This window comes from Aquarana catesbeiana, linkage group LG01, assembly GCF_042186555.1.
Source record: "Aquarana catesbeiana isolate 2022-GZ linkage group LG01, ASM4218655v1, whole genome shotgun sequence".
In the NCBI taxonomy this organism is placed as follows: Eukaryota; Metazoa; Chordata; class Amphibia; order Anura; family Ranidae; genus Aquarana; species Aquarana catesbeiana.
Genome location: NC_133324.1, coordinates 84,732,141 through 84,758,171, shown reverse-complemented (window position 1 = coordinate 84,758,171; position 26,031 = coordinate 84,732,141). Strand labels below are relative to the sequence as shown.

Here is a 26,031-nt window from a genome sequence, read left to right as displayed (position 1 = left end):
AGGGCTCGTTCCTGCATTCCAACTAGAGTGTCTGTGAGGGGTTGCAGTGTTGTGGCACCAGCACCAGTGCCTAGGGCCCAATTTTTCTGCCCCTGTCTAACAGGGGCGTGTAATTACAATTTTTGATGCAATACTTTGCAGCAGGGCTCGTTCCTGCGTTCCAACTAGAGTGTCTGTGAGGGGTTGCAGTGTTGTGGCACCAGCACCAGTGCCTAAGGCCCAATTTTTCTGCCCCTGTCTAACAGGGGCGTGTAATTACAATTTTTGATGCAATACTTTGCAGCAGGGCTCGTTCCTGCATTCCAACTAGAGTGTCTGTGAGGGGTTGCAGTGTTGTGGCACCAGCACCAGTGCCTAAGGCCCAATTTTTCTGCCCCTGTCTAACAGGGGCGTGTAATTACAATTTTTGAAGCAATAATTTGCAGCAGGGCTCGTTCCTGCGTTCCAACTAGAGTGTCTGTGAGGGGTTGCAGTGTTGTGGCACCAGCACCAGTGCCTAAGGCCTAATTTTTCAGCTCCTGTTCAACAGGGGCATGTAATTACAATTCTTGATCTAATATTTCACAGCAGGGCCCTGTGAGGGCTTACAGTGTTGTGGCCACAGCAACACCTAAGGCCCAAATTTCTGCTGAGTATATAGGGCAGGACCCTACTTTCAAACATCTAACTTACAAACGACTCCTACTTGCAAACGGAAGGAGACAACAGGAAGTGAGATGAAATCTACCCCTAGGAAGGGAAATTCTCTCCTGTAAGAGTTAATATGGGAAAACAATTTCTCCTTTCCACTGATGCTTTCCAATCCTTGTTCCACAAAAAAACCCAAATTTTCAAAAAACATTTTTCATTGGGACAAAAAAGTGAGGTGAAATCTTCTGAAGAGGAGGAAAGACAGCAAAACAAATGTCACAGGGGTGATAACCCTTCCCTATGTTTTCCAAAAAGCTTAGAAAAGATTTTTTGGCTGGAGCTAAACACGTTAAAAATGTTCAAAATTACAAACAGATTCTACTTAACAACAAACCTACAGTCCCTGTCTTGTTTGCACCGCCTGTATACTGCTGTTCAGAGTATATAGGGCCTGGTGGCCCCACACCTTTCCTTATTTTAATTTGGGTGCGGGGTTCCCCTTAATATCCATACAAGACCCAAAGGGCCTGGTAATGGACTGGGGGGTACCCATGCCGTTTGTCTCACTGATTTTCATCCATATTGCCATGACCCGACATGACATTAAACCCGCAAGCAGTTTTAAATGAGATTTTTTCCTTTAAAAATGACATTTGGTGCAGGGACTGTTCTAAACATGGGAAACACGCGTCACTTTACAGGCATACTATAGACACCCCCCAGGTACGATATTTAAAGGAATATTTCACTTTTTTTTTTTTTACTTTAAGCATCATTAAAATCACTGCTCCCGAAAAAACGGCCGTTTTTAAAAGTTTTTTTTGCATTGATACATGTCCCCTGGGGTAGGACCCGGGTCCCCAAACCCTTTTTAGGACAATACCATGCAAATTAGCCTTTAAAATGAGCACTTTTGATTTCGAACGTTCGAGTCCCATAGACGTCAATGGGGTTCTAACGTTCGTGCGAACTTTCGGTCCGTTCGCGGGTTCTGGTGCGAACCGAACCGGGGGGTGTTCGGCTCATCCCTAGTCCCTGCAAAGCAGAGAATAAATTTCATCTCTTCCCCTAGTAAAAGCACCTCACACAGTACACACAAACGCTGGTTAGGCACACAGTTAACCCTTAGATCACCCCTGATGTTTATCCCTTCCCAGCCAGTGTCATTAGTACAGTGATAGTGCATATTTCTAGCACTGATCACTGTATTAGTGTCAATGGTCCCCAAAAAGTGACAAACGTGTCAGAATGTCCACCGCAATATCGCAGTCCCCCTATAAGTTTCTGATCGCCGCCATTTCTAGTAAAAAAATATAAATAAATAGATAAAAATATCCCATAGTTTGTAGACGCTATAACTTTTTGCGCAAACCAATCAATATACGCTTACCGTGATTTGTTTTTACCAAAAATATGTAGCAGAATACATAAGACAGGTGGATGGAAGAATCCATTTAATTTTTTCCTCAATCAGCCTGCTAACTGATCTAAAAAAAAAAACTGTGACTTCCCCCTGCAATTGCTTGTCTGGACGTCATGCAGATTGTCTTTCTTTTCTTTTTTCATGTATTTCATTTGTTTTCTCTTATGTTAACAAGACAGGGAGTAGATACGTATACTGTATATTGACACCATCATCATATGACAATAAAGTCCCCATTCTCAGCAGAGAACTCTGATATTGAGTCCGGAAAGAGACGTTGCCTTCAGGACATAGAGAAGACTTAATAATGGATTACATATATCTGGAGTGAGATGCTGTCCATGTCCTTATTTCTTGAATAACAAAAAGAAAAGGTCCACATTCAAGTTAAATAGGAACTCCACTTTTGTTGACAAAAAAATAAAAAATAATTCCCTCCAGGTGATCAATTTACATTGCAGGGATTTCTTACAAACTTTGTTGCAGATTCCAACCTTTTGCATTTAAAGCTATTAAAGGGAAACTGCGGTCTATCAGAATGTATAGGAGTTTGGTATATACTTCTTTCATTTAATATAGTCTCGTCATACTCATTAACTGTATATGTATATAAGATACTGCATATGATTATTTTATATTTTTATGTGCTTTCAGCAGTGGGGGCTCTTAGCTTAGTTTTCCAGTGTCTCCTACTTGCTCTGTAGTACAAAGCCCTGCTGCGTATAGAGCAAACTCCCAATAGAGATATATTAACTGAGTGTCTTAAAATGGAACAGCTACTGTTGTGCTATCTTATTTGAAAACCCATAAGTCCATTGAAACCAGTGTTATAGGCGCACCTAATATAAGTCTTGGCAATTGAAAGGTTTAAATATAGTCATGTCTGCAAAAGCACCTGTGAACTTAATTTAAAAGGACTGTGAGGGCCATTCTCTCTTTAGCAGAAGTGATAGAGGAACTTCTTTAAAGCTACCTATCGCTTCCATAGACTGGCACGCAACCTCCCTAACAACTTCCCCCCTTGTGGTTCCTGGGACTCACCTTGCTGCTTTGTGGATCTCTACAGACAAAGAGCCTAATGGAAAAAGGTGTTCTAAGGTGTTCAGCATATATAGTACGTTAATGACTTCAGTGCATCCAATTCTAACACATATAGACAGTATTTTCCGTACTTAGCTTCTCACCCTTTTGCTTGGTCAGCATATTCCCCAGTGTGGCATACTGCTAATCCTGTTTCCAATTTCAGTCCTACTCAGGGTGTCAGGATCTCAGCAGGTATTCCCCAGTCGGAGAATACCACACACTGGAGTTTCATATCTTTGCAGGAAGGGCTCCATTAAGTCCCATGGGGGCCAAGGATGGAGAGGAGCTCAATTCTCCTTGCACTCTCCACCCCAACTCCTCCCACCCTGCAACTTTTCCAAGGAAGGGCACTACCATGTGGCTAAATTGGAAAAGATGCTAACACTCCTTTACAAGCTCAGACACAGTAGTTTATGTTTAAACACTTAAGATACCTAGGTGTGTTCTGTATGCCCAGGAATTAAAAGAAGCCAGAAGAAACTCATGCCCCATCTGTGGTTGCCGGGCTCTCCGACTCCATTTGGGAGCCTGGGACCACAGAAAATAGCTTTAAGATGGCGAGCTGGAGGACACTGAGGAACATCTGTTCCATGATGTCCTCTGCAGTGTATGAACCAGAAAGTGCTCACCTCTGAGCACTTCCGGGTTCAGAGCTGACAAAATCCCAACTAAAAAGCTGGGTAAACAACAAATTAAGCGCAGTACATGAAGGCAGGGGAGACATTAGGGTTCTAATAAGCCCTGATATCTCCATAAAGAGTCCCTCTCACCTGCCAGTGCTATCACATAGGGGGCTTGTTAGTCCCCTTGTAATATCAGTAAAATAAAATTGAAAAAAATGTTAAAAATATCATATAAAAAAAGTAAATTAAATTAAAGCACCTCCATCGCCCTATGCACACATGTACAAACACAAATGTGTAAAATCATTGTAAACAATGATTATGCAACATATATTGGACATTTTATTGTGTTTGTGTTCACTAAAATTAATATTAGTGCATTTTTTTCCTGCAAATATAGATTTTGCTGAACAGTTGTACAAATATCTTGTAACATAAAAAAAGAACAGCTACCGGTTATTTATTCTAAAAAGCCTCTGTTTTCAGAAAATATATGTGTGGGGGGGTTTAAGTAATTTTGTAGCCAAAAATTTAGACTTTATTGGGGGTGCGCAAAAAATTAAACATTTGCTCTGGAGGTAAAGTGGTTAATAATGACAATTAACAGGTATTTTTGTTTCTCAAAAATAATATAATTTATGTGGAGTAAATTTTAATGACAGGACCATTAAAATCTCTTTTAATATTTTTGTTTTAACGCTTACCATCTTGTACCGTCCATGACTTCTTCCATTTCCACATATCTGCAAAAAACATAAGACATATTCATTCATTCAAATAGAAAAGTAATAATATATTTTTTAATATTTCTATTTTGATCATTTTAAATGTATTTCAAAATCATAGGGGGGCTGAGATTTTTTTTAAGTACTGTATATCTAAATCACATTTATTTTTTTCTGTTTTGTTTTGGACACAGTGGGAAACCCTCCTTTTTCGTTGTTGTATGTGCCCAATTGGGGACATTTTTCTTCCATTCTTGCATCGAGGTACACCAGAAAGAGAGGAGATCTCTGAAAAAGAAACGGAAATACCCTCTTTGAGTTGTTACCAGAACAGGTGTTCTCATTGGAAGTTTTATCCACTGCTCCTGTCTCCGTGAACTCAAAATTTTAGATTTTCCCCTTATCTTTAGTCGGGGGAACATAGGGAGCTGTGAGATACTCAATGAACGCTGAGAAATAAAATGAGGACGCTCTTAACTGTAATACTACTTTTTAGGACAGTCCCTCCAGCAAAGACTAGGAAAATGAACAGCACTGGGACACTTTCAGCAAGGTCCCAGTCCAGGCAAGCACTAGTATTGATATGCTAAGGATATCAGCAGCAACAGTTACTATGATCCTCCACTTAGGCCTGTACTCACAATGTCCCTTGGATACCTCAATCCAAAATCAGACAGACAATTCCTCAGTGATTCTGCCAGACCGGATCCCTTACTTAGCTTCAGAGATTTTAGCAGAACAGGCCCCCCAGCTTTGTCACAGTTGGGACCCCCATGAGCCCAGGTAGAGTTTTCAGCTGGGCTGCTCAGATGAGCAGCAACCCTTCAGGCTGGGAACTAGAACAGGGCTGCCTCAGGCTCCAAACTATTTTATGCAATCCCCAGCTATCTTCTGGGCACCCTCCCCCAGGGATTGGCTGATGCTACATAAATATTCAGATTGCAGATCTGCCTCCTCCCACCCACTATATTCTAGAATCCTCCAGCAAACAGTGAGAAGCAATCAAACCTGCAACCTGCAAAGGCCAGAACAGCTCAACGCAATCACAAACTGATCTACAGGTTACAATGGAGCCAAAAAGAGCACTTCATTTACCTAGCTTTCCTAGCAACCTGTCTAGGAGAGTGCGGCATCGAGTTCTATCTTGATTGTGTCCCAGTGGTATTTTATCCTTTACTTCTCCAAAGACATCACAAGAGGTTTGGCACTGGGACAACCATATCATATTGGAATTTTCATAATTTTATGTTTCGGGAACAATGGTCACCATGACAAATAGAGAGGGTGGATCTGCCAGAGGTTCCAACTCCTCCACTCGCTATCCAAAACTAGAAACATGGGATGAACATACAGACTTCATGCAGAGAGCGTCCCAGGTGGGATTTTAAACCAGGATCTGTCTGGCATCTGTTGTTTCCACTCCTGAATTATTGGGGGGGGTCATTCAATATTTTTGTAGCAAGATCCCAAGCCTCCTTATAGTCTAATAAGAACCTCCAGAGCCAGGAACAGCTGACATCCTTCTGTATAGAGTGGGTTGCAAGGCATAGTGGGTGTAATGTGAGGTAGATTAATGGACACCAGACACTTCTTGAATGCAGAGAGATTTATTTTCTCTTGAACAACAAAACTGTGTGAGAGAGGGTTAAGGCCAGGACACCCTTAGGTAGTTGCAATGTCAATTGACAGACTCCGAGATTTCTATAGGTAGACAGCCATGCAGGGAAATGCACCCAGCAAGGCACCACATCTGCATGTGTAGGAGCGCTGTCTCCTATGGCAACAGTCAGAACAGTTCCTAACACAAGTTGTAACAAACTCCTTTACTTTTATACAATCACTTCTTGTAGATCCTTAGCCCACTGAGCTCTCAGTCTCTCTCACTAGACTTGCTGATTCACTGCCACTTAATCCCATGAGATCTTCTAATCTTCTTACTTTAGTATCTTCCTAAAACGTCACCCCTGCTTCCCTGCTGGGTCCCTGGCTTGGCACTCCAGATACTCCTCAAGCGTCACCCCACTGGCTGGTTCCCTGGTTAGGCACCTGCTGAAGTTTACCGATTCTTTACCATCCCCGGTTGGTAAGAATACTGCTCAGGTACTTGCTTCAGCTACTCACTGTGGTCCCTGGTAACAAGGTGGATGGTTTCTTAGTGGCGACAGCTTCCCCTCTACCACTGGCCATGACAGGTTCTCCGGCCCGCAAAACTGTCACTTCTGGTTGGATTGCAAGCCACAACCCCAACCCTACGCTGCTCTCCTGCTTCTGGATAGGCCCTCAGACAGCCTAGCAGCCAGATGTGCCCGGGATAGGCCCAAACTCCAGCCTAGCAGTTCAGACAGCACAACACACGTCCACCCAGACAGCCGTCCAGGTGGCACAGAACACTGATAACCTGACTCCACCCAAATATATAGGTTCTCCCAACAGGCCAAGAAAATCCCTGCCCATTGGCTGAGACACCGGGGAGGTGGGGACGGAAAAGGTTGGGTGGGGCTGAAGGAGAGGTAAATTCATGTGGTCTGATGTTGGTGGTGAGTTATTTGGTTACCACCTGTGATTAAAGTGTGAGGAGGGAGCGGTCAATATTCAGGTGTTCAATATAGTCAAGCCATGAGTCAAGATATTTAGTGTGGGTATCATTGAGAATAGAGGTAAATTTTTCATGGTACCCAGGAGGCGTTGTTTGACGTCAGTGAAGGGTTTGCAACAGTTGATTTCAGGCTTTAGCCAGGGTTTGCTGGGCAGCCAGGAAGACGTATCCCACCAGCATCCATTGCAGTTTATTTAGAAGTGAACTGGGCTTAGGTATGAGAGCTTCCCAAGGGGTTTTGTGCAAGAGTAACATGAAGGATTGATAGATTATAGACCTTGGACCAGAAATGAGAGGCTACAGGATAAGTCCACCAGAAAAATAAGTTCTGAATGAGCTCAGAAGGGTCTCATACTGAATGTCAAACTGATGCTATTAACACAAGACCTTAGCCCGTTGGCACATGCCATAAACTAAAGTCTCTGTTTTCAAATAAGATGTTTTGACACAGTGACCCCACAGTCGTCCATTACAGCTGTTGCTTATTTTTTACCAGTCCTAGAAGCTGCAGATCCAGCCAATATTGAATTTCTGTATCAAATATCCTCCCGTTAGATATAATTTGACTCTATGCATGTATGATAGCAGATAGAGACAACTATGGGAGAGGTATTAGGCCGGGTTCACACCTATGCGAATTAGATGTGGGTTTCCTCGCATCCAATTCGCATAGCAGGAGAATGTGACTGGCTCCCAGCGCACTGCACAAAAACGCTGTGCTTCTTTGGCTCCGTTTCAGGTCCGAATTTAGGCATAGATTCGGCCCTGATTCGTCCCTGAAACGGGGATGCACAGCGCTCCTGTGCGATCTGCAGCGAGTTATAGTGTTTTTTTCCACAGGGGGCGAGGGGGTCCCTATTTGTTGGACGATGGACAAAGCAGAACATTTACACCAGCAACACCTTTTTAGTAAAAGCCATGATTTGGTACTCTAGTCTAAGTTTAAAATGCAAACAAATCTACTTACCGGCCAGTGGGCACCTTCCTCACGGATGACAACTTCATGAATCAATTTATCCTTTAAATATTCATTTCCTTTATAAGGTGCCGTAATATTAAATATATATTCCTCTGATTGGTTATTATAACAGATGGATAGACTGGGGGGGTCAGGTATCGCTGTGTTCACAAAAGGAAAAAAAGTACCATGAGTTACTCTAGAAATACTCAAAAGTTCTAACCGACTTAACGTGAGATTCCAGTTTTGGACACGCCCCTAAGGGCTCATTTACACTTGCTCACTTCAACATGCTTTTTTGATGCATTTTTGATGCTTCTGTAATGCTTAATTGAAGCTTTAACCGCTTAGCGACTGCCCCACATACATCTACTGCAGCAGGGCGGCCTCTGTGCGCTGGATCACGTATCTGGTACATGGTCAGCGCTTCCGGGTAAGGCGGGCATGCCCGCTTCCCCAGCTGTGCTGTGATTTGTTAGAGCGGGTAAACAACACAGAGCTCTATACACTGACAGGCGATCTTGCTGTTTTTTTTTATTCCTGCAAAGCAGGGGGAAAAAAAAGCAAGATTGCTTAGTAAAAGCAGCACATATTAAACACATCACACATTGTTACACATGGAGTTAACCCTTTGATCACCCCTGATGTTAACCCCTTCCCAGCCAGTGTCATTAGTATTTATTCAGGGATTAATATTATTATTATTTATATTCAGTGTCATTAGTATTTATTCAGGGATTAATATTATTATTATTATTATTATTATTATTATTATTATTATTCAGTGTCATTAGTACTTATTCAGGGAAGCCTATCCCACACCCACCTAACAACTGTCCCCAAGCCACCCCCATCAAATCATTCCCCGCATCTATTACCTTTTGTGCCACCACCACCTCCCTTTAGAATGTAAGCTCTATGAGCCGGGCCCTCCTGTACCTTCTGTATTGTACTGTAATTGTGCTGCCCCCCTCTACATTGTAAAGCATTGCGTAAACTGTTGGCGCTATATAAATCGTGTATAATAATAATAATAATAATTAGTACAGTGACAGTTTATACTATTAGCATTGATCACTGTATTAGTGTCATTATTGATGTCAGTGTCAGTTAGTGTATCCTCCAGCCAGTGTCAGTTAGTGTTAGATTGTCTACCACACTATCACAGTCCCACTATAAGTCCCTGATCACTGCCATTACTAGTATAAAAATAAATAAATAAAAATTCCAGTATATACACCATAGTTTGCAGATGCTATAAAGTTCACGCAAACCAAATAATATATATGCATTGTGATTTTTTTTTTTTTTACCAGAGACATGTGGCACAATACATTTTGGCCTATTTAAGATCTGTCAAACTGCGGAGCAGGCAGATGGCGGGAGCGCCGCGTCATGAGCGGAGCTTTTTTTTTACTTTTTTCGGGTCCGGTGTGGTATGCATTTGCTTTTTAATTTTTAATTGCTGGCATTTTTTTTACAACTGGTGAGTCATCCGTTGTTAAAGCGGTTGTATACCGTTGGACATTTTTTTTTCTTCTTCCTGCAAGGTATCGCATACTAGCACATTACGTGAAAGTATCTGAAAACGAAGCTGTTCCAGCGCCGTGATGTCAGTGCTGTAGCCGGTTCCATTTTCACCCATCTTGCTTCCAGGTTTGTGGGCTCCGGCTCTCTGGTTGGCCGGAGCCACGATGACGTCACTCCTGCGCATGTGCGCGGGAGCCGCCGTTCACAGCACGGGGCTCGGAAGGAACAGCACCAGTGGCCGTTCCTTCAGAGCGCATGAGCAAGTGATGTTACTGGCTGTTTTTAATGTAAATATCTCCTAAACGGTGCAAGTTTAGGAGATATTTGCACTACCTATAGGTAAGCCTTATTATAGGCCTACCTATATAGGTAAATGTTAGCAGAGGAAGTTTACTTCCTGTTTAAGGATGCAGCGGCCTGCTTCTTTGCCCGCCCCTTAGCAACCAGCTATTGGGGGGAGGGGGGGACCTTCACGCTGTTTCTGACAAATACTGCATGTGATACCACCAGCAAAACCCTGGTGATAAATATTGCATGTTTTTTACTCTCTGTTTAGTTTGTGAAGTGGACTTAAGAGCTTACCGCATGTTTTTTTGACGATATTTACTGCCACGATTTTCATTTTGTGGTAAATACCGCAAAATCATAATTGTTTTGGGAATTGGACTTTATTTAATGCGTGTGATAGTTTATGCAAATGAGTCACGTGACCGTGCTATCGCATGTGGTAAACATTCATGAATTAGCCCCTATAAGCTTTATAACGTTGTAATTTCAAAAGTTATTTTCATTCTTTTCTAAATCTGTCATTAATAGAATACCAGGTGAATCTGCCATGAACTTTTTTTTTTTTCAGGCACTTCCTGAGGTGACAACGCTCATATACAGTATATATTTATTTATTTTTATCTGTGAATTTATTTTCTTGCTTGAAGTTCAGCTTTAAAACAAAAGCTGACCTGCCCATTTTTTTTTTAAGTGATACAAGGTGTCAGTCACATACCTAGGGTGGTGGGCATACCTCCCAACTTTTTGAGATGGGAATGAGGGACACCTACCAGCAAAAGTATGCAGGCATAGGACACACCCCTTGCCACGCCCCCTTAAAAGAAAATTGTACAAAAAAAACAAAAAAAAAAACAAGATTGGTTAAACCCACAAGTGCTTTTTTAACACTACTATTCCTTTATATTGGCTTTTGGAATTTACATATGCAGCAATTTAAAAATCAGATGAAAGGTTTAGCACTGGGAAACACTTTTTGAAAGATAAAAAGTGCATTTTAAATACATCTATATAGATCAGACCAAAATGAGGGACAAATGAGGGGGAAAGAGGGACATTGCTCCAAATCAGGGACAGTTGGGAGCTACGGTGGTGGGTGGTTCGCATTGGATACCACCACTTAGAGCACACCTCCCAGATTTATCAAATGATAAAGAGGGACACCTTTTGGCTCACAGTATTTATGCAAAAGACCTGTCTCTGCCACGGCCTTGGTACATGGACCACAAAGTTCTAATATACTGGAACTGTCAGGCAGAGTATTCTCCACCCAACAGTTGACCTATAGTCCCAGCCGGACTGGGCGAGAAAACTCAGCATAGGAGCGTGGTTCATTGACCACCAATGCTCGGGAGGAAGGTTTTTTTTAAAAGCTAGCAACTGACCACCAATGCTGGGGAAGAAGGTTATTTCTAAAGCTAGCCACTGACCACCATTGCTGGGGAGGTAGACATTTTCACAGCTAGTCACTGACCACCAATGCTGGGGAGGAAGGTTATTTTTAAAGCTAGTCACTAACCACCATTGCTGGGGAGGTAGACATTTTCACAGCTAGTCACTGACCACCAATGCTGGGGAGGAAGGTTATTTCTAAAGCTAGCCACTGACCACCATTGCTGGGGAGGAAGACATTTTCACAGCTAGCCACTGACCACCAATGCTGGGGAGGGAGGTTATCTCTAAAGTTAAGGCAGATCTGAGCAGAGCTCAGGGGAGTTGGTGTTGGAGTAGTTGCTGCAGCCAGGAGGGAGGTGTGCTACTGTTTAAAAACCCAGGACTCAGTCCTGAGCAACTGCGGAGCGATTTCTGGGCAGGTATTGACCAGTGTGTTTTACCCCTGACCTGTGGAGGTAGCTGGAGGAGCCCGATAGACCTACAGACGGGACAGCTGAGGAGAAAAGCCCATCCAAGGTTACCTACATATGCCTACTACCCCTGCAGGGGTAACAACATTTGGTGAGTGGGGACCCAACGGGGGGAGCACTGCAAGTCACTTAATCTGCTGAGCACCAAAGTCACCCGAAAGGATTATAACCGATCACTCTGGAATTACACTTATGTTTTATATATATATTACCTTCTGGGACTTTTATTTTGATTTTTACGCATAATTTGTATGCGACTATACCTATCAAATTTTTTATACATCCTTTTTACACACGTTTGTTTTGGGACTTTACAACTAGAATCTGGTTTTCCTTTACTTAAAAAAATGTTTTACATCTATCTGGAGGTTCTATTTATGTCACACACACAGACATATGTATATATATATATATATATATATATATATATATATATATATATATATATATATCATATATATATATATATATTTTTTTTTCTACACTATGTGTATAGCTATGTCTAGGAAAAGTTTTGGTTGACCAATTACACATATCTGCTCTTACCTGTCACACAAGCATCCATTATCTGATCAAGTACGTTTTTGCTATATCGCACTTTTACATTCACCATTGATGGATATATACATACACATCCTGCCCCATTAGAACAGGTTTCCCCTTCCTTTCTTTTGGAGGCAGGTTACTCACCTACCATTCTCTTGACACTTATACGGTTTAACAGGGTAGCGCCACTTACCCCAATTTTCTCCTTTATTTACTGTAAGTTCCTTAGGGAACCCAATAGGGGGGCTGTAACCCGTCACCATATTGAGCGCGGAGCATATCACAAATTTTTTTTCTAAAGCTAGCCACTGACTACCAATGCTGGGAAGGGGGGTTATTTTTACAGCTAGCCACTGACCACCAACGCTTTCCTATGTTTTGGTAAAGGGGCCTTTCTGCCCCGAAACATGTAGCCACATCCCCTCCACTTTGCAGCCATCTTGCCACTTCTGGAAGCTGCTGATACTTATGTTCCAGCCTGAAGCCTGACAGCTGCACTTCCTTCAAGAACTCTGCTTCAACCAGCCACGTGCCTGCTGAGCTCTGCAGCCTCATGGTGATCCTATGAAGGTCTATATGGGTCTATGACAAGCCTTGGTCTACTTTTATCTAGATTTATGTGGTAATAGAATGATGGTGAGAGGATTCTACCTCTGAAACTGACCTCAGTGGTCCCGCATAGCTGTGTGCAACTTTGCTGCAGCAATTACGGTGGAAGTCGATCATCCCCCAAGCGGTTCAAAGTTTGTCCGTTGACAAGTGGAGTTGCGACTCTGTATTAGGTGTTTACTCCACCGCCTGTATAGACCCATTTGGTATAAGCTAATTGGGTCTAAATATTCCGGTAAGCCCCTGTATGTCTTATTGGTGGTAGACCCTGTCACCGTGGTGACTCTTTATCTTCGGGACTTATTTAAAATTTTTCAGATTACCATTTTTGATCATCTACCTCACATGCTTAATTGGACTTGTTCACCTTATTATCTTTTACATTTTTGGACTGCACTTCTTTTAGCCCACACATCTTGTGAGCATGTGTGATAGTCACTTGTTCATGATCATAGTTATTCACAACTTTTGAGTCTTACCATTCACATGAATGTCACTATTTTTCATGTTTTATGTGTGTTATTACACTGATTTTCGATATTTGTGAGCACTATACAGTCACATGTTATCGTACATATATGAATTTTCTTATTTATGTAATTAGCGCTGCACTGTATTTTATTTAATTAAAGCTAGCCACTGACCACCAATGCTGGGGAGGGAGGTTTTTTTCTAAAGATACTCACTGACCACCAATGCTGGGGAGGAAGGTTATTTCTAAAGCTACCCACTGACCACCAATGCTGGGGAGGAAGGGTATTTCTAAAGCTACAGACTGACCACCAATGCTGGGGAGGAAGGGTATTTCTAAAGATAGCCACTGACCACCAATGCTGGTGTAGCAAGGTCCCAGGCCTTCGGTCTAGTGAGAACCTCCAGGACCAGAGATAGCTGACATCCTTCTGTATGTGTTGATTTGTGAGGCATAGTGGGTGCAAAGATGGTGAAAGTCATTGGGTGCCAGACACTTCTTGTATGTAAAAGAGGTCTTATTTCTCTTAACAGTCCTTTTTGTGATTTTGGTGGGAGAGAGGGTTAGGGCCAGGACACCCTTAGATAGTTGCAAACTCAATTAACAGACTTCAATACTTCAATAGGAGGACAGCCGTGCAGAGATAAAGGCCTCCAGCAAGAAGCCACATCTGCACATGCAGGAATGCTGTCTCCTATGGCAACAGTCTTTAATAGTTCTTACACAAAGCGTAACAGCTCTTTCAGCTTCACTACAACTTCTCCTTGTAGCTCTTCCATACACTGAGCTCCCGGTCTCTCACTAGACTCTCTGATTCACTGCCACTGAATTCCTTGAGCTTCTCCAATCTTCACGGTGGTATCTTCCTCAAGTGTCACCCCTGCTTCTCTGCTGGGTCCCTAGCTTGCCACACAAGGCCGCTCTGCAAGCATCACCTCCACTGGCCAGGTCCCTGGCTTGATTCCCACTGAAGTTTCCCGATTCTTCACCGTCCCCGTCTGGTGAGATTGCTGCTTCCGGTACTTGCTTCAGTTACTCACTGCGGTCCCTGGTAATAAGGGGGATAGTCCCTTATTGGCGACAGCTTCCCCTCTACCTCCGACCACGACAGGTTCTCCAGCCAGCAGAACCGTCACTGTAGGTTGGACTGCAAGCTGCAAACCCAATCCTGAGCTGCTCTCTTACTTCTGGGTAGGCCCTCAGACAGCCTAGCAGCCAGATGTGCCCTGGATAGGCCCAATCTCTGGCCTAGCAGCCTGGGAAATACGACACACGTCCACCCAGACAGCCGTCCAGGTGGCACAGAACACAAATTACCTGACTCCATCCAAATATAAAGGCTCTCCCAGCAGGCAAAGGGATTCAAGAAAACCCCTGCCCATTGGCTGAGATACCCCACATACCCATAATGCGACTTTGCGTTGCCCTTCTCGTATTTAGTACCACCAAGTACCCGTCCACCTAGTGGTAGAAGAGAAAAGTGCAACAAGGCCAAACTTAGGGAGAAATCAATAGATCTCTATCAATCAACCAGGATAACTACTCCTGGCAATTTGTGAGGAGCAACCCTGCCTAAACTACAGGGTGCTACACTGGAGAGGAAGGTTATTTCTAAAGCTAGCCACTGACCACCAATGCTGGGAAGGGAGATTATTTCTAAAGCTAGCCACTGACTACCAATGTCGGGGAGGGAGGTTGTTTTTACAGCTAGCCACTGACCACCAATACTGGGGAGGAAGGTTATTTCTAAAGCTAGCCACTGACCACCAATACGGGGGAGGAAGGTTATTTCTAAAGCTAGCCACTGACCACCAATGCTGGGGAGGAAGGTTATTTCTAAAGCTATCCATTGACCAACAATGTGGGATATTTAAAGCCAGTCACTGACTAACAATGCTGAGGAAGTTATTTTTACACCAATGCTTTCCTATGGTTTGATAAAGAGGCCCTCCTTTCTGCCCTGAAACATGTAGCCACATCCCCTCCACCTCCTGTCTTCACCTAGCCGTAAGAGATGCTGTTTTGGGGCCCCATTCTTCCTTCAAGAACTCTGCTTCAACCAGCCACGTGCCTGCTGAGCTCTGCAGCCTTACGGTGATCCTATGAAGGTCTATATGGGTCTATGACAAGCCTTAATCTACTTTTATCTAGATTTGTGTGGTAATAGAATGATGGTGAGAGGATTCTACCTCTGAAACTGACCTCAGTGGTCCTGTATAGCTGTGTGCAACTTTGCTGCGGCAATTACGGTGGAAGCCGATCATCCCCCCTAAGCGGTTTAAAGTTTGTCCGGTGACAAGGGGAGTGGCGACTCTTTACCAGGTGTTTAAAACACCGCCTGTATAGACCCATTTGGTATAAGCTAATTGGGTCCAAATGATCCGGTAAGCCCCCTCATGTCTTATTGGTGGTGACTCTTTATCTTCGGGACTTATTCATCATTTCTCACATTACCATTTTTAATCCTCTACCTCACACGCCTAATTGGACTTGTTCACCTTATTATCTTTTACATTTTTGAATCTTCTTATTTATGTGATTAGCGCTGCACTGTTTTTTATTTAATTAAAGCTAGCCACCGACCCCCAATGCTGGGGAGGAAGGTTATTTCTAAAACTACCCACTGACCACCAATGCTGGGGATGGAGGTTATTTCTAAAGCTAGCCACTGACCACCAATGCTGGGGATGGAGGTTATTTCTAAAGCTAGCCACTGACCCCCAATGCTGGGGAGGAAGGTTATTTCTAAAGCTAGCCACTGACCACCAATTCTGGGGAGGAAGGTTATTTCTAAAGCTACCCACTGACCACCAATGCTGGGGAGGAAGGTTATTTCTAAAGCTAGCCACTGACCACCAATGCTGGGGAGGAAGGTTATTTCTAAAGCTAGCCACTGACCACCAATGCTGGGGAGGAATGTTATTTCTAAAGCTAGCCACTGACCACCAATGCTGGGGAGGAAGGTTATTTCTAAAGCTACCCACTGACCACCAATGCTGGGGAGGAAGGTTATTTCTAAAGCTAGCCACTGACCACCAATGCTGGGGAGGAAGGTTATTTCTAAAGCTAGCCACTGACCACCAATGCTGGGGATGGAGGTTATTTCTAAAGCTAGCTGCTGACCACCAATGCTGGGGAGGAAGGTTATTTTTAAAGCTAGCCACTGACCACCAATGCTGAGGATGGAGGTTATTTCTAAAGCTAGCCACTGACCACCAATGTAGGATATTTAAAGCCAGTCGCTGACTAACAATGCTGAGGAAGTTATTTTTACAGCCTGCTATTGACAACTAATGCTGAAGGGTTAACCTTACTACCCCTGACCACCAAAGAAGGGGGTCATTGTGGCTACTCAGTACTCACACCAGTGCTAGCAGTTATTATTGCTGCCAATGACACCAATGCTGGGGGTAACTATTGCTGTCAGTGACACCAGTGCTGGGGGTGACTATTACACCAACACCACAATAATACCATTGCTGGGGATTATTTTACTCCCGCACTACAACCTGTTTCTTTATTTGTTCTCACTGCAGTGCCAATTTTTTTCATGTCATTACTGCACCCAAGAACACAGCTTTTTCTGCCCAGCTATTTGCCTGTACCCAGCTTATGGTTACCTCTACCTTGTGATTCTTGCATTGCATTTATTTATTAAAGGAAATCTATGCTCAGTGCTTACACTTTCATTTTATAATATCAGCATTGTAATAATACAAACAATAGTTATTTTTAACAATCCAATATAACCTTACTTGAAAAATTTCCTTCCATGGTCTGCCTGTCTGCTGGTCATCTCTTTCCACAACTTCTTGGATTCTCTGCATTTTTGCAGCTTCTCCTTAATTTCTAAGGACTATATTTCCCATGGTACCTTGCTACCAGCAAGCAGTGATTCCTGTACTGACTCCCCCTCCTGAAACTCCTCCTCCTAGCACCTATGTAGTTCAGGTGGCAGGCTCTGTGAAATGTGTGACACAGCTGTGCTACTAACACTGCATAGTGACTACGTGTCACAGAATTCAGGGAAGTAAACGTGTTGGGATCTTCACAAACTAGGTTTACACATTTCATGATTGTTCAGATTAATAGGAGTAGGCTGGAAATAATTGAAATACAATGTGCAAATAGATATTATGTAAGATTTTATATTTTGAACAAAGATATGCTTGAACATCCTATTGGTTGCCATACACACTTCGATGATAATCAATTTTTCTTTTGATCAATCTCTTCGATAATCTATCTATCATCGACAACCCATTTGATCGACAGTCTACACACAAGGAAGTGGATTTCGATCAATTGTGAAGATAGGTATGTAAGCTATTGATTGGATCCATTGTGTATCTCATAATCTTATTACTTGAAATATGTATTCAAGAACAAAGTATTTCAGTGCTACTCAGGGCTGGCCCTACCATGGGCCCTGCTGGGTCCATTGAACCCAGGCGGAACGTTGAGAGGGGAGGCAAATTGACGCCAGAGAAGATTTTTTTTCCAGCAGTTTAGTGGGAACCAGCCGGCACCAGATCACATATGCAGCTTTCCTCCACCTGGCCCAACAGGTGCGGCAGGTCTGTCCCTTCCATAAGATTGCAGTACTTACCCTCCCCTATCTTATTTACACAAGACGGGAAGCATGGCAGGCCGGGCCTTTTCAAGTTGAAAAGTGGGTGATTGGTTACTAGATAGCAGGACAGTCTCAGCAATCAATCACCTGCCTCTTCCATGAAAAGTCCCGCCCTTTGTCCAGACCTGAAATGCTTCCCGTCTTGTGTAAATAAGGTATGAAAGGGGGAGTGCTGCGATCTTATGGAAGGGGCTGTCTATAAAATTGATGGGGGACTGTGATTAGGGGGGGGGGTCTGGGATGAGGTGGGTCTGGGGTAGAGGGATCTGTGATGGAGGGGTCTGTGATGGGGGGGCTCTGTGATGAGGGGAGTCTGTGATGGGGGGATCTGTGATGGAGAGGGGTCTGTGATGGGTGGGATCTGTGATGGGGGGCTCTGTGACGAGGGGAGTCTGTGATGGGGGATCTGTGATGGGGGGGTCTGTGATAGGTCAGGATCTGTGATGGGGGGAGTCTGTGATGAGGGGATCTGTGATGGGGGATCTGTGATGAGGGGAGTCTGTGATGGGGGGATCTGTGGTGGGGGGCTCTGTGACAAGGGGAGTCTGTGATGGGGGATCTGTGATGGGGGGGTCTGTGATAGGGGAGGATCTGTAATGGGGGGATCTGTGATGGAGAGGGGTCTGTGATGGGGGTCTGTGATGGGGGGGCTCCGTGATGAGAAGAGTCTGTGATGGGGGATCTGTGATTTATTTTTTTATTTTATTTATTTCAGGTACTTATATAGCGCCGTCAATTTACGCAGCGCTTTACATATACATTGTACATTCACATCAGTCCCTACCCTCAAGGTGGAGAGGAGTTTGTGATGGGGGGTCTGTGATGGAGAGGCGCCTGTGATGGGGGGGATCTGTGATGGAGAGGAGCCTGTTATGGGGGGGGAGATCTGTGATGGAGAGGAGCCTGTGATGGAGAGGAGCCTGTGATGGGGGGAATCTGTGATGGAGAGGAGCCTGTGATGGGGGATATGTGATGGGATGGTCTGTGATGAGAGGAGTCTGTGATATGGAGTTTGTGGTTTGGAATTGAAAATAATGGTATGTCATATCATTTTTCATATAGACAAGGTGCTGTTGCATGTAAATCTGACTTCCTGATAAATCTAATTTTAGTTTTAATTATTATGATATAAAATAATGGATGTGGGGGCCTTTTGGAGGGCTTTTATTCTTGGACCCAGACAGGTCAATGTCTTGAAACAATTGATAATGTTCCGCCCTGACCAATCGATTCAGTGTGATTGACTCTGATTGAAACTAAGCCTAAATTGATCAGAAGAAAAGTTAAGGCTATTTATTTGCTTGCAAATTCAATCATTTTGATCTAATTGCACAACGTTCTGCAATTTGTGGGACCTTATATAGACAGGTGTGTGCCTTTCCCCCTTTCACATGTACATTTCCCCCTTTCACATGTACATTTCCCCCTTTCACATGTACATTTCCCCCTTTCACATGTACATTTTTCAACAAAGGGAAGCGGGCGTGGCCTCCTGAACACCTGCAAGCTGCTGATCCACCGTGCTCTGAAAAGCGTTATACCATAGATCCCACTCAGGGGAGCAGTACAGACGCATATGGAAACATAGCCTAAGAAAATATTATTTTATTAACGTCTATCAGCACCTGTCTACAGCACACACCTGATGTAGAAATAACATCTTACCTATTTTGTATATATTATAATTCCTACAGTTTCCCCGGATGCAAGCTCTGAGGATATATTTCCCTCCGTCAATTTTAAAGGTTTCATTTTCTTTCCGTTTCACACAATCTTTGTCTATACTGTAAATACAAAAAATATATTCTTTGTTATAATATATCAATAATAATATTATAATATGTACAATCACTAAAAGCACTGCATTTACTAAACAAAAGCCTTCTTCCTTTACATAACAGTGTTGAACTTTGAGATGCCTCAACTGGCCACAGAAGTTCCAGCACTCGACTACAGAATGGCACAAAGATTGGCTTAGTATGAAAGGTGGGGGCTTAAGATGTACAAGAACAAATCTGTAATATTGCAGCTCAAAAATCCTTAGATATGGTGTTTGGATTTTTTTTCCCAGTCTTATTTTCACCTGGTGATCCAACCAGTAACACACTCCCTGTCGTAGGGTGACAGCGCTCAGTGCTGTGCTGTATCTATAGAGGAGCAACTTTGTCATCCTAGGACAGGACTACCTCCCCATCATCACATCTCCATAACATTAACAGGAGGTACAGTGCATGGGGAAAGTATTCACATTGCTGCACTTTTTCCACATTTTGCTACAGCCTTATTCCAAAAGGGATTAAATTAATTATTTTCCTAAAAATTCTACAAACAATACCTAATGACGTGAAAGAATTTTGTTTGAAATTTTTGCACATTTATTAAAAATAAAAAAATGAAATCACATGTACATAAGTATTCACAGCCTTTGCCATGACACTCAAAATTGAGCTCAGGTGCATCCTGTTTCCACTGATCATCCTTGAGATATTTCTACAACTTAATTGGAGTCCACCTGTGGTAAAATCAGTTCGTTGGACATGATTTGGAAAGGCACACACCTGTCTATAAAAGATCCCACAGTTAACAGTGAATGTCAGACAAACCCAGCCATAAAGTCAAAGGAATTTTCTGTAGACCTCTGAGACAGGATTGTATTGAGGCTCAGATCTGCGGAAGGGTACAGAAAAATGTCTGCAGCATTGACTGCCCCAATGAGCACAGTGACCTCCGTCATCCGTAAATGGAAGAAGTTTGGAACCACCAGGACTCTTCCTAGAGCAGGCCGCCCAGCCAAACTGAGCAATGGGGGGAGAAGGGCCTTAGTCAGGGAGATGATTAAGAACCCAATGACCACTCTGACAGAGCTCCAGATTTTCTCTGTGGAGAATGGAGAACCTTCCAGAAGAACAACCATCTGTGCAGCACTCCACCCATCAGGCCCATATGGTAGAGTGGCCAGACAGAAGCCACTCCTCAGTAAAAGGCACATGACAGCCCACCTGGAATTTGCCAAAAGGCACCTGAAGGACTCTCAGACCATGAGAGACAAAATTCTCTGGTCTGATGAAACAAAGATTGAACTCTTTGGCCTGAATGGCAAGCGTCGTGTCTGGAGTAAACCAGGCTCCGCTCATCACCTGGCCAATACCATCCCTACAGTGAAGCATGGTGGTGGCAGCATCATGCTGTGGGGATGTTTTTCAGCGGCAGGAACTGGGAGACTAGTCAAGATTGGGAAAGATGAATGCAGCAATGTACAGAGACATCCTTTGATGAAAACCTGCTCCAGGGCGCTCTGGACCTCAGACTGGGGTGAAGGTTCATCTTCCAACAGGACAACGACCCTAAGCACACAGCCAAGATAACAAAGGAGTGGCTATGGGACAACTCTGTGAATGTCCTTGAGTGGCCCAGCCAGACTTGAACCCGACTGAACATCTCTGGAGAGATCTGAAAATGGCTGTACACCAACACTCCCCATCCAACCTGATGGAGCATGAGAGGTCCTGCAAAAAAGAATGGGAGAAACTGCCCAGGACTACCAGACCAAGCAAAACAAAATTCTCTGGTCTGATGAAACAAACATTGAATTTTTTGGCCTGAATGGCAAGCGTCATGTCTGTGCTAGACATAATAAGCACTGCCAAAAAAGGTGTTTGTTTTCGTTTCATTAGTTTTTTTTTTTGTTTTTTGTTTTTTTGTTTTTCGGGTCACTCGTTATGATCGCAATTTGAAAATCCGTAAATTTGAAAATTCGAAAATCCAAAAAGAGGAAAGAAAATCAGAAAATTCAAAAGAATAACTAACTAATAATAACTAACTATTAAATTATAGGTATTGGACTTCCCTTTCAAATTTGGCTGTTAGTGAACGTAACAAAACAAATTTATTCAAAGTTGTGAATTATCAGAAATAACGAATGGCACATCTAAACAAATGGAATGGAACAAAATAATAAGATATAATAATAATAAAAAGGTTTTATTATTATTATTATTATTATTATTGTTATTTATTATTATTAATTTGTTACGTTCCATTCATTTGGATACGGCATCCGTTGTTTTGGATAATTCGTAACTTTGGATAAATTCGTATTTGTTAAATTCACTAACTGCCAAATTTGAAAGGAAATTACAATTTCCTTTCTAATTCAAAGGCACTCACCTTTTTTTACTTCACACTTAAGATCTGTCTTCTGTCTTTCTTTCCTTGGGCAATGGGTTTCATATCTTCCCCAATTATTTATTGTGTAGTCACTTTGCTGATACACTTTACAATTTTTTCACAGAAGCCCAAATGGGCATTTATCCAGCACCCATTAATGCCACAGTTACTTTTTGGGGATGACATCTTCATTGATACTCGCTTCTTCTTCTCTGTTTACCGCTGTGTTACCTCAGTTTCTGGGGATGATGTTCCCATAGCGCCTCCAGTTATCAATACTACCCATGTTGCTGAGTACTTTTGTTTACTTATAGGTAAGAGTTACATTACAGCTTTTTGTTACATTACAGCCTTTAGTTCAATGTTTTTTTAATCTGAATTATATGTGATGAAGTTAAATTAGAAAAATATATACATAAAACTATTTTTCAGAAATAAAAAACTGATAATTGGCATGTGCATACGTATTCACCCCCTTTGTTATGAAGCCCATAAAAAGCTCTGGTGCAGCCAATTACCTTCAGACGTCACATAATTAGTGAAATGATGTCCATCTGTGTCCAATCTAAGTGTCACATGACCTGTCATTACATATACACACCTTTTTGAAAGGTCCCAGAGGCTGCAACACCTAAGCAAGAGGCCCCACTAACCAAACACTGCCATGAAGACCAAGGAACTCTCCAAACAAGTAAGGGACAATGTTGTTGAGAGGTACAAGTCAGGGTTAGGTTATAAAAAAATATCCAAATCTTTGACCGCCATCAAATCTATCATAACCAAATAGAAAGAACATGGCACAACAGCAAACCTGCCAAGACACGGCCGCACACCAAAACTCACAGATCGGGCAAGGAGGGCATTAATCAGAGAGGCAGCACAGAGACCTAAGGTAACCCTGGAGGAGCTGCAGAGTTCCACAGCAGAGACTGGAGTATCTGTACATAGGACGACAATAAGCCGTACGCTCCATATGCCCCGTACACACGGTCGGACTTTGTTCGGACATTCCGACAACAAAATCCTAGGATTTTTTCCGACGGATGTTGGCTCAAACTTGTCTTGCATACACACGGTCACACAAAGTTGTCGGAAAATCCGATCATTCTGAACGCGGTGATGTAAAACATGTACATCGGGACTATAAATGGGGCAGTGGCCAATAGCTTTCATCTCTTTATTTATTCTGAGCATGCGTGGCACTTTGTCCGTCGGATTTGTGTACACACGATTGGAATTTCCGACAACGGATTTTATATCCTGCTCTCAAACTTTGTGTGTCAGAAAATCCGATGGAAAATGTGTGATGGAGCCCACACACGGTCGGAATTTCCGACAACAAGGTCCTATCACACATTTTCCGTCGGAAAATCCGACCGTGTGTACGGGGCAATAGAGTTGGGCTTTATGGCAGAGTGGCCAGAAGAAAGCCATTACTTTCAGCAAAAAATAAAATGGCATGTTTTGAGTTTGCGAAAAGGCATGTGGGAGACTCCCAAAATGTATGGAGGAAGGTGCTCTGGTCTGATGAGACTAAAATTTTAGTTTTTGGCCATCAAAGAAAACACTATGTCTGGTGCAAACCCAACACATCACATCACCCAAAGAACATGGATGATACTAAATACAGGGATATTCTTGAGCAAAACCTGTACCACTCTGTGTGTGATTTGAGGCTAGGACGGAGGTTCACCTTCCAGCAGAACAATGACCCCAAACACACTGCTAAAGCAACACTTGAGTGGTTTAAGGGGAAACATGTAAATGTGTTGGAATGGCCTACCTTAAAGCTCAGACCTCAATCCAATGAAAAATCTGTGGTCAGACTTAAACATTGCTGTTCACAACGGACACATGCCCATTGACATCCACCACTCCATAGAGGACAATGGATGGTCCAATTGGGTCTGACTAAAAAACTGATAGGTTGACCCGATCGGTCCTCCCTTGTGAAAGGGGCCTAAAGGCAAACTTTAAAAAAAAAAAGTTTTATTTTTGGATAGAGTGGAGAGCGATTAGAACCCATGTCAGTTTTTATTGCTGTCTGTGCCCCCATTGGGGTGATTCATCCTCTTAATTTGTTCTGTTTTCCGCTATCACCAAAAGTGAAAGAAATTCCCAAATTTGGGGTTGTCACCAGAACAGGAATAGAGGGGAAATTATCCAATGGGGACACTCGTTATGGTGACAACCAGGGATTCCATTACTTTGGATGGTTTTCCTCTCACTTTCTGTTTTGGCTATGGGCCAGGAAGTAGAGAGAAACCTACCCAATGGGATACAGGTGGCAAAAAATAAAAAATAAAATCCTGACAGGGGTTTTAACCCTCTCTATCTGAAACCAAAAAAAAAAAAAAAAAAAAAAAGGTTTTGCCCTTAGTTCTTCATAGTCCACATAACTGGAGGCTTGGCAGGGGTTAGTCCTTTATGTATGTATTTTACAATAAAAGGTTTCCATCTTTCTAATCTTAAAAAGTTGAAGGCTTACATATGTAATTTCAAATGATAAAAGGAATATATTAAAAAAAAATTCTAATATTTAACAAAAATATTAATTTATTTAAAAAAATGTGTCTAAAAAAATGATTGAAAAGATTTCATATTTCCTCTTATTGCATTGCTTCTGTTAATGTTTCATTGATTAGACTTTTTGCATTTAGATCGTGAGCTACAATCAACATGTGGTGTGATGTATTGGGTGCATTTCTTGTAAAATGATGTATATTTATGTCTCTATTAGGACTGACATTATACTTGTCTGGTATTTTTCACTTTCTTGTGGTGGATCACAGTAATTGACTGAAGGCTCATTGTGGGCAGCACTTTGGTCTAAATGAATGTGGTCACGGTTCATGATATTAATCATTGAAGCGTTGTCTCTGTTCATGTGTCACTAGTTGTTTTGTGGGTGGTGGGTGGATGAAAACAACAGCATGGTGCTCAATGATTTGTCCTGTATGGGGGTGTCATCACACAAGTGTATATCAACATAAACCTTTTGAAAACCCTTATGCCCCGTACACACGGTCAGATTTTCCGACGAAAAACGTGTGATAGGACCTTGTTGTCGAAAATTCGGACCGTGTGTGGGCTCCATCTCACATTTTCCATCGGAATTTCCGACACACAAAGTTTAAGAGCTTGCTATAAAATTTTCCGACAACAAAATCCGTTGTCGGAAATTCCGATCGTGTGTACACAAATCCGACGCACAAAGTGCCACACATGCTCAGAATAAATTAAGAGACGAAAGCTATTGGCTACTGCCCCGTTCATAGTTCCGACGTACGTGTTTCACGTCACCGCGTTCAGAACGATCGGATTTTCCGACAACTTTGTGTGACCGTGTGTATGCAAGACAAGTTTGAGCCAACATCCGTCGGAAAAAATCCTAGGATTTTGTTGTCGGAATGTCCGATCAATGTCCGACCGTGTGTACGGGGCATAACAGTGAACTTCTCTCATTTGCTCCTTTTTAGTCTGTTCAAGGATAACTAACAGCCAAAATATATTCCAAATTTTAGGTTGTCAGCACCAGAACAGGAAGAGAAAAGAAATCTTCTATTGGATACATACTCTCTATTTGTCCTGTTTACTGCAATCACCAAGAGTGAAAGTGAAAGAAATTCCTACATTTTGGGTTGTCATCAGAACATGAATAGAAGGGAAATTCTCCAATTGGAGCCACTAGTTCTGTTGACAACCAGGGATTCTCTCTTTTTTGGCTATGGGACAAACTGGGAAGCCGACAGGAGTTATAACCCTTCCTTACTCTATCCCCCCAAAAAATTCTGCCTTTCAGTTCTAATTTAGAGCGGACCCTCACAGTTTTCACCTAGGTGAGCATTACATAAAGCTTGGCCCAATCCCCTTTCCCCCCTCCCGC

General features: G+C 42.7%; 1 protein-coding gene across 2 annotated transcripts in view; it reads right to left on the bottom strand.

The window, feature by feature from the left end:
• IL7R (interleukin 7 receptor) overlaps positions 1 to 26,031 on the bottom strand; it is an 82,786-nt gene that overhangs the window by 32,632 nt on the left and 24,123 nt on the right. For both annotated transcript variants that reach the window (XM_073621109.1, XM_073621116.1), the window contains exons 3-5: positions 19,644 to 19,762; positions 8,048 to 8,199; positions 4,464 to 4,502 (exon numbers count right to left, since the gene is read on the bottom strand). In XM_073621109.1, the coding sequence (XP_073477210.1) occupies positions 4,464 to 4,502; positions 8,048 to 8,199; positions 19,644 to 19,762 (310 nt within the window). The remainder of the gene's footprint in view (positions 1 to 4,463; positions 4,503 to 8,047; positions 8,200 to 19,643; positions 19,763 to 26,031) is intronic.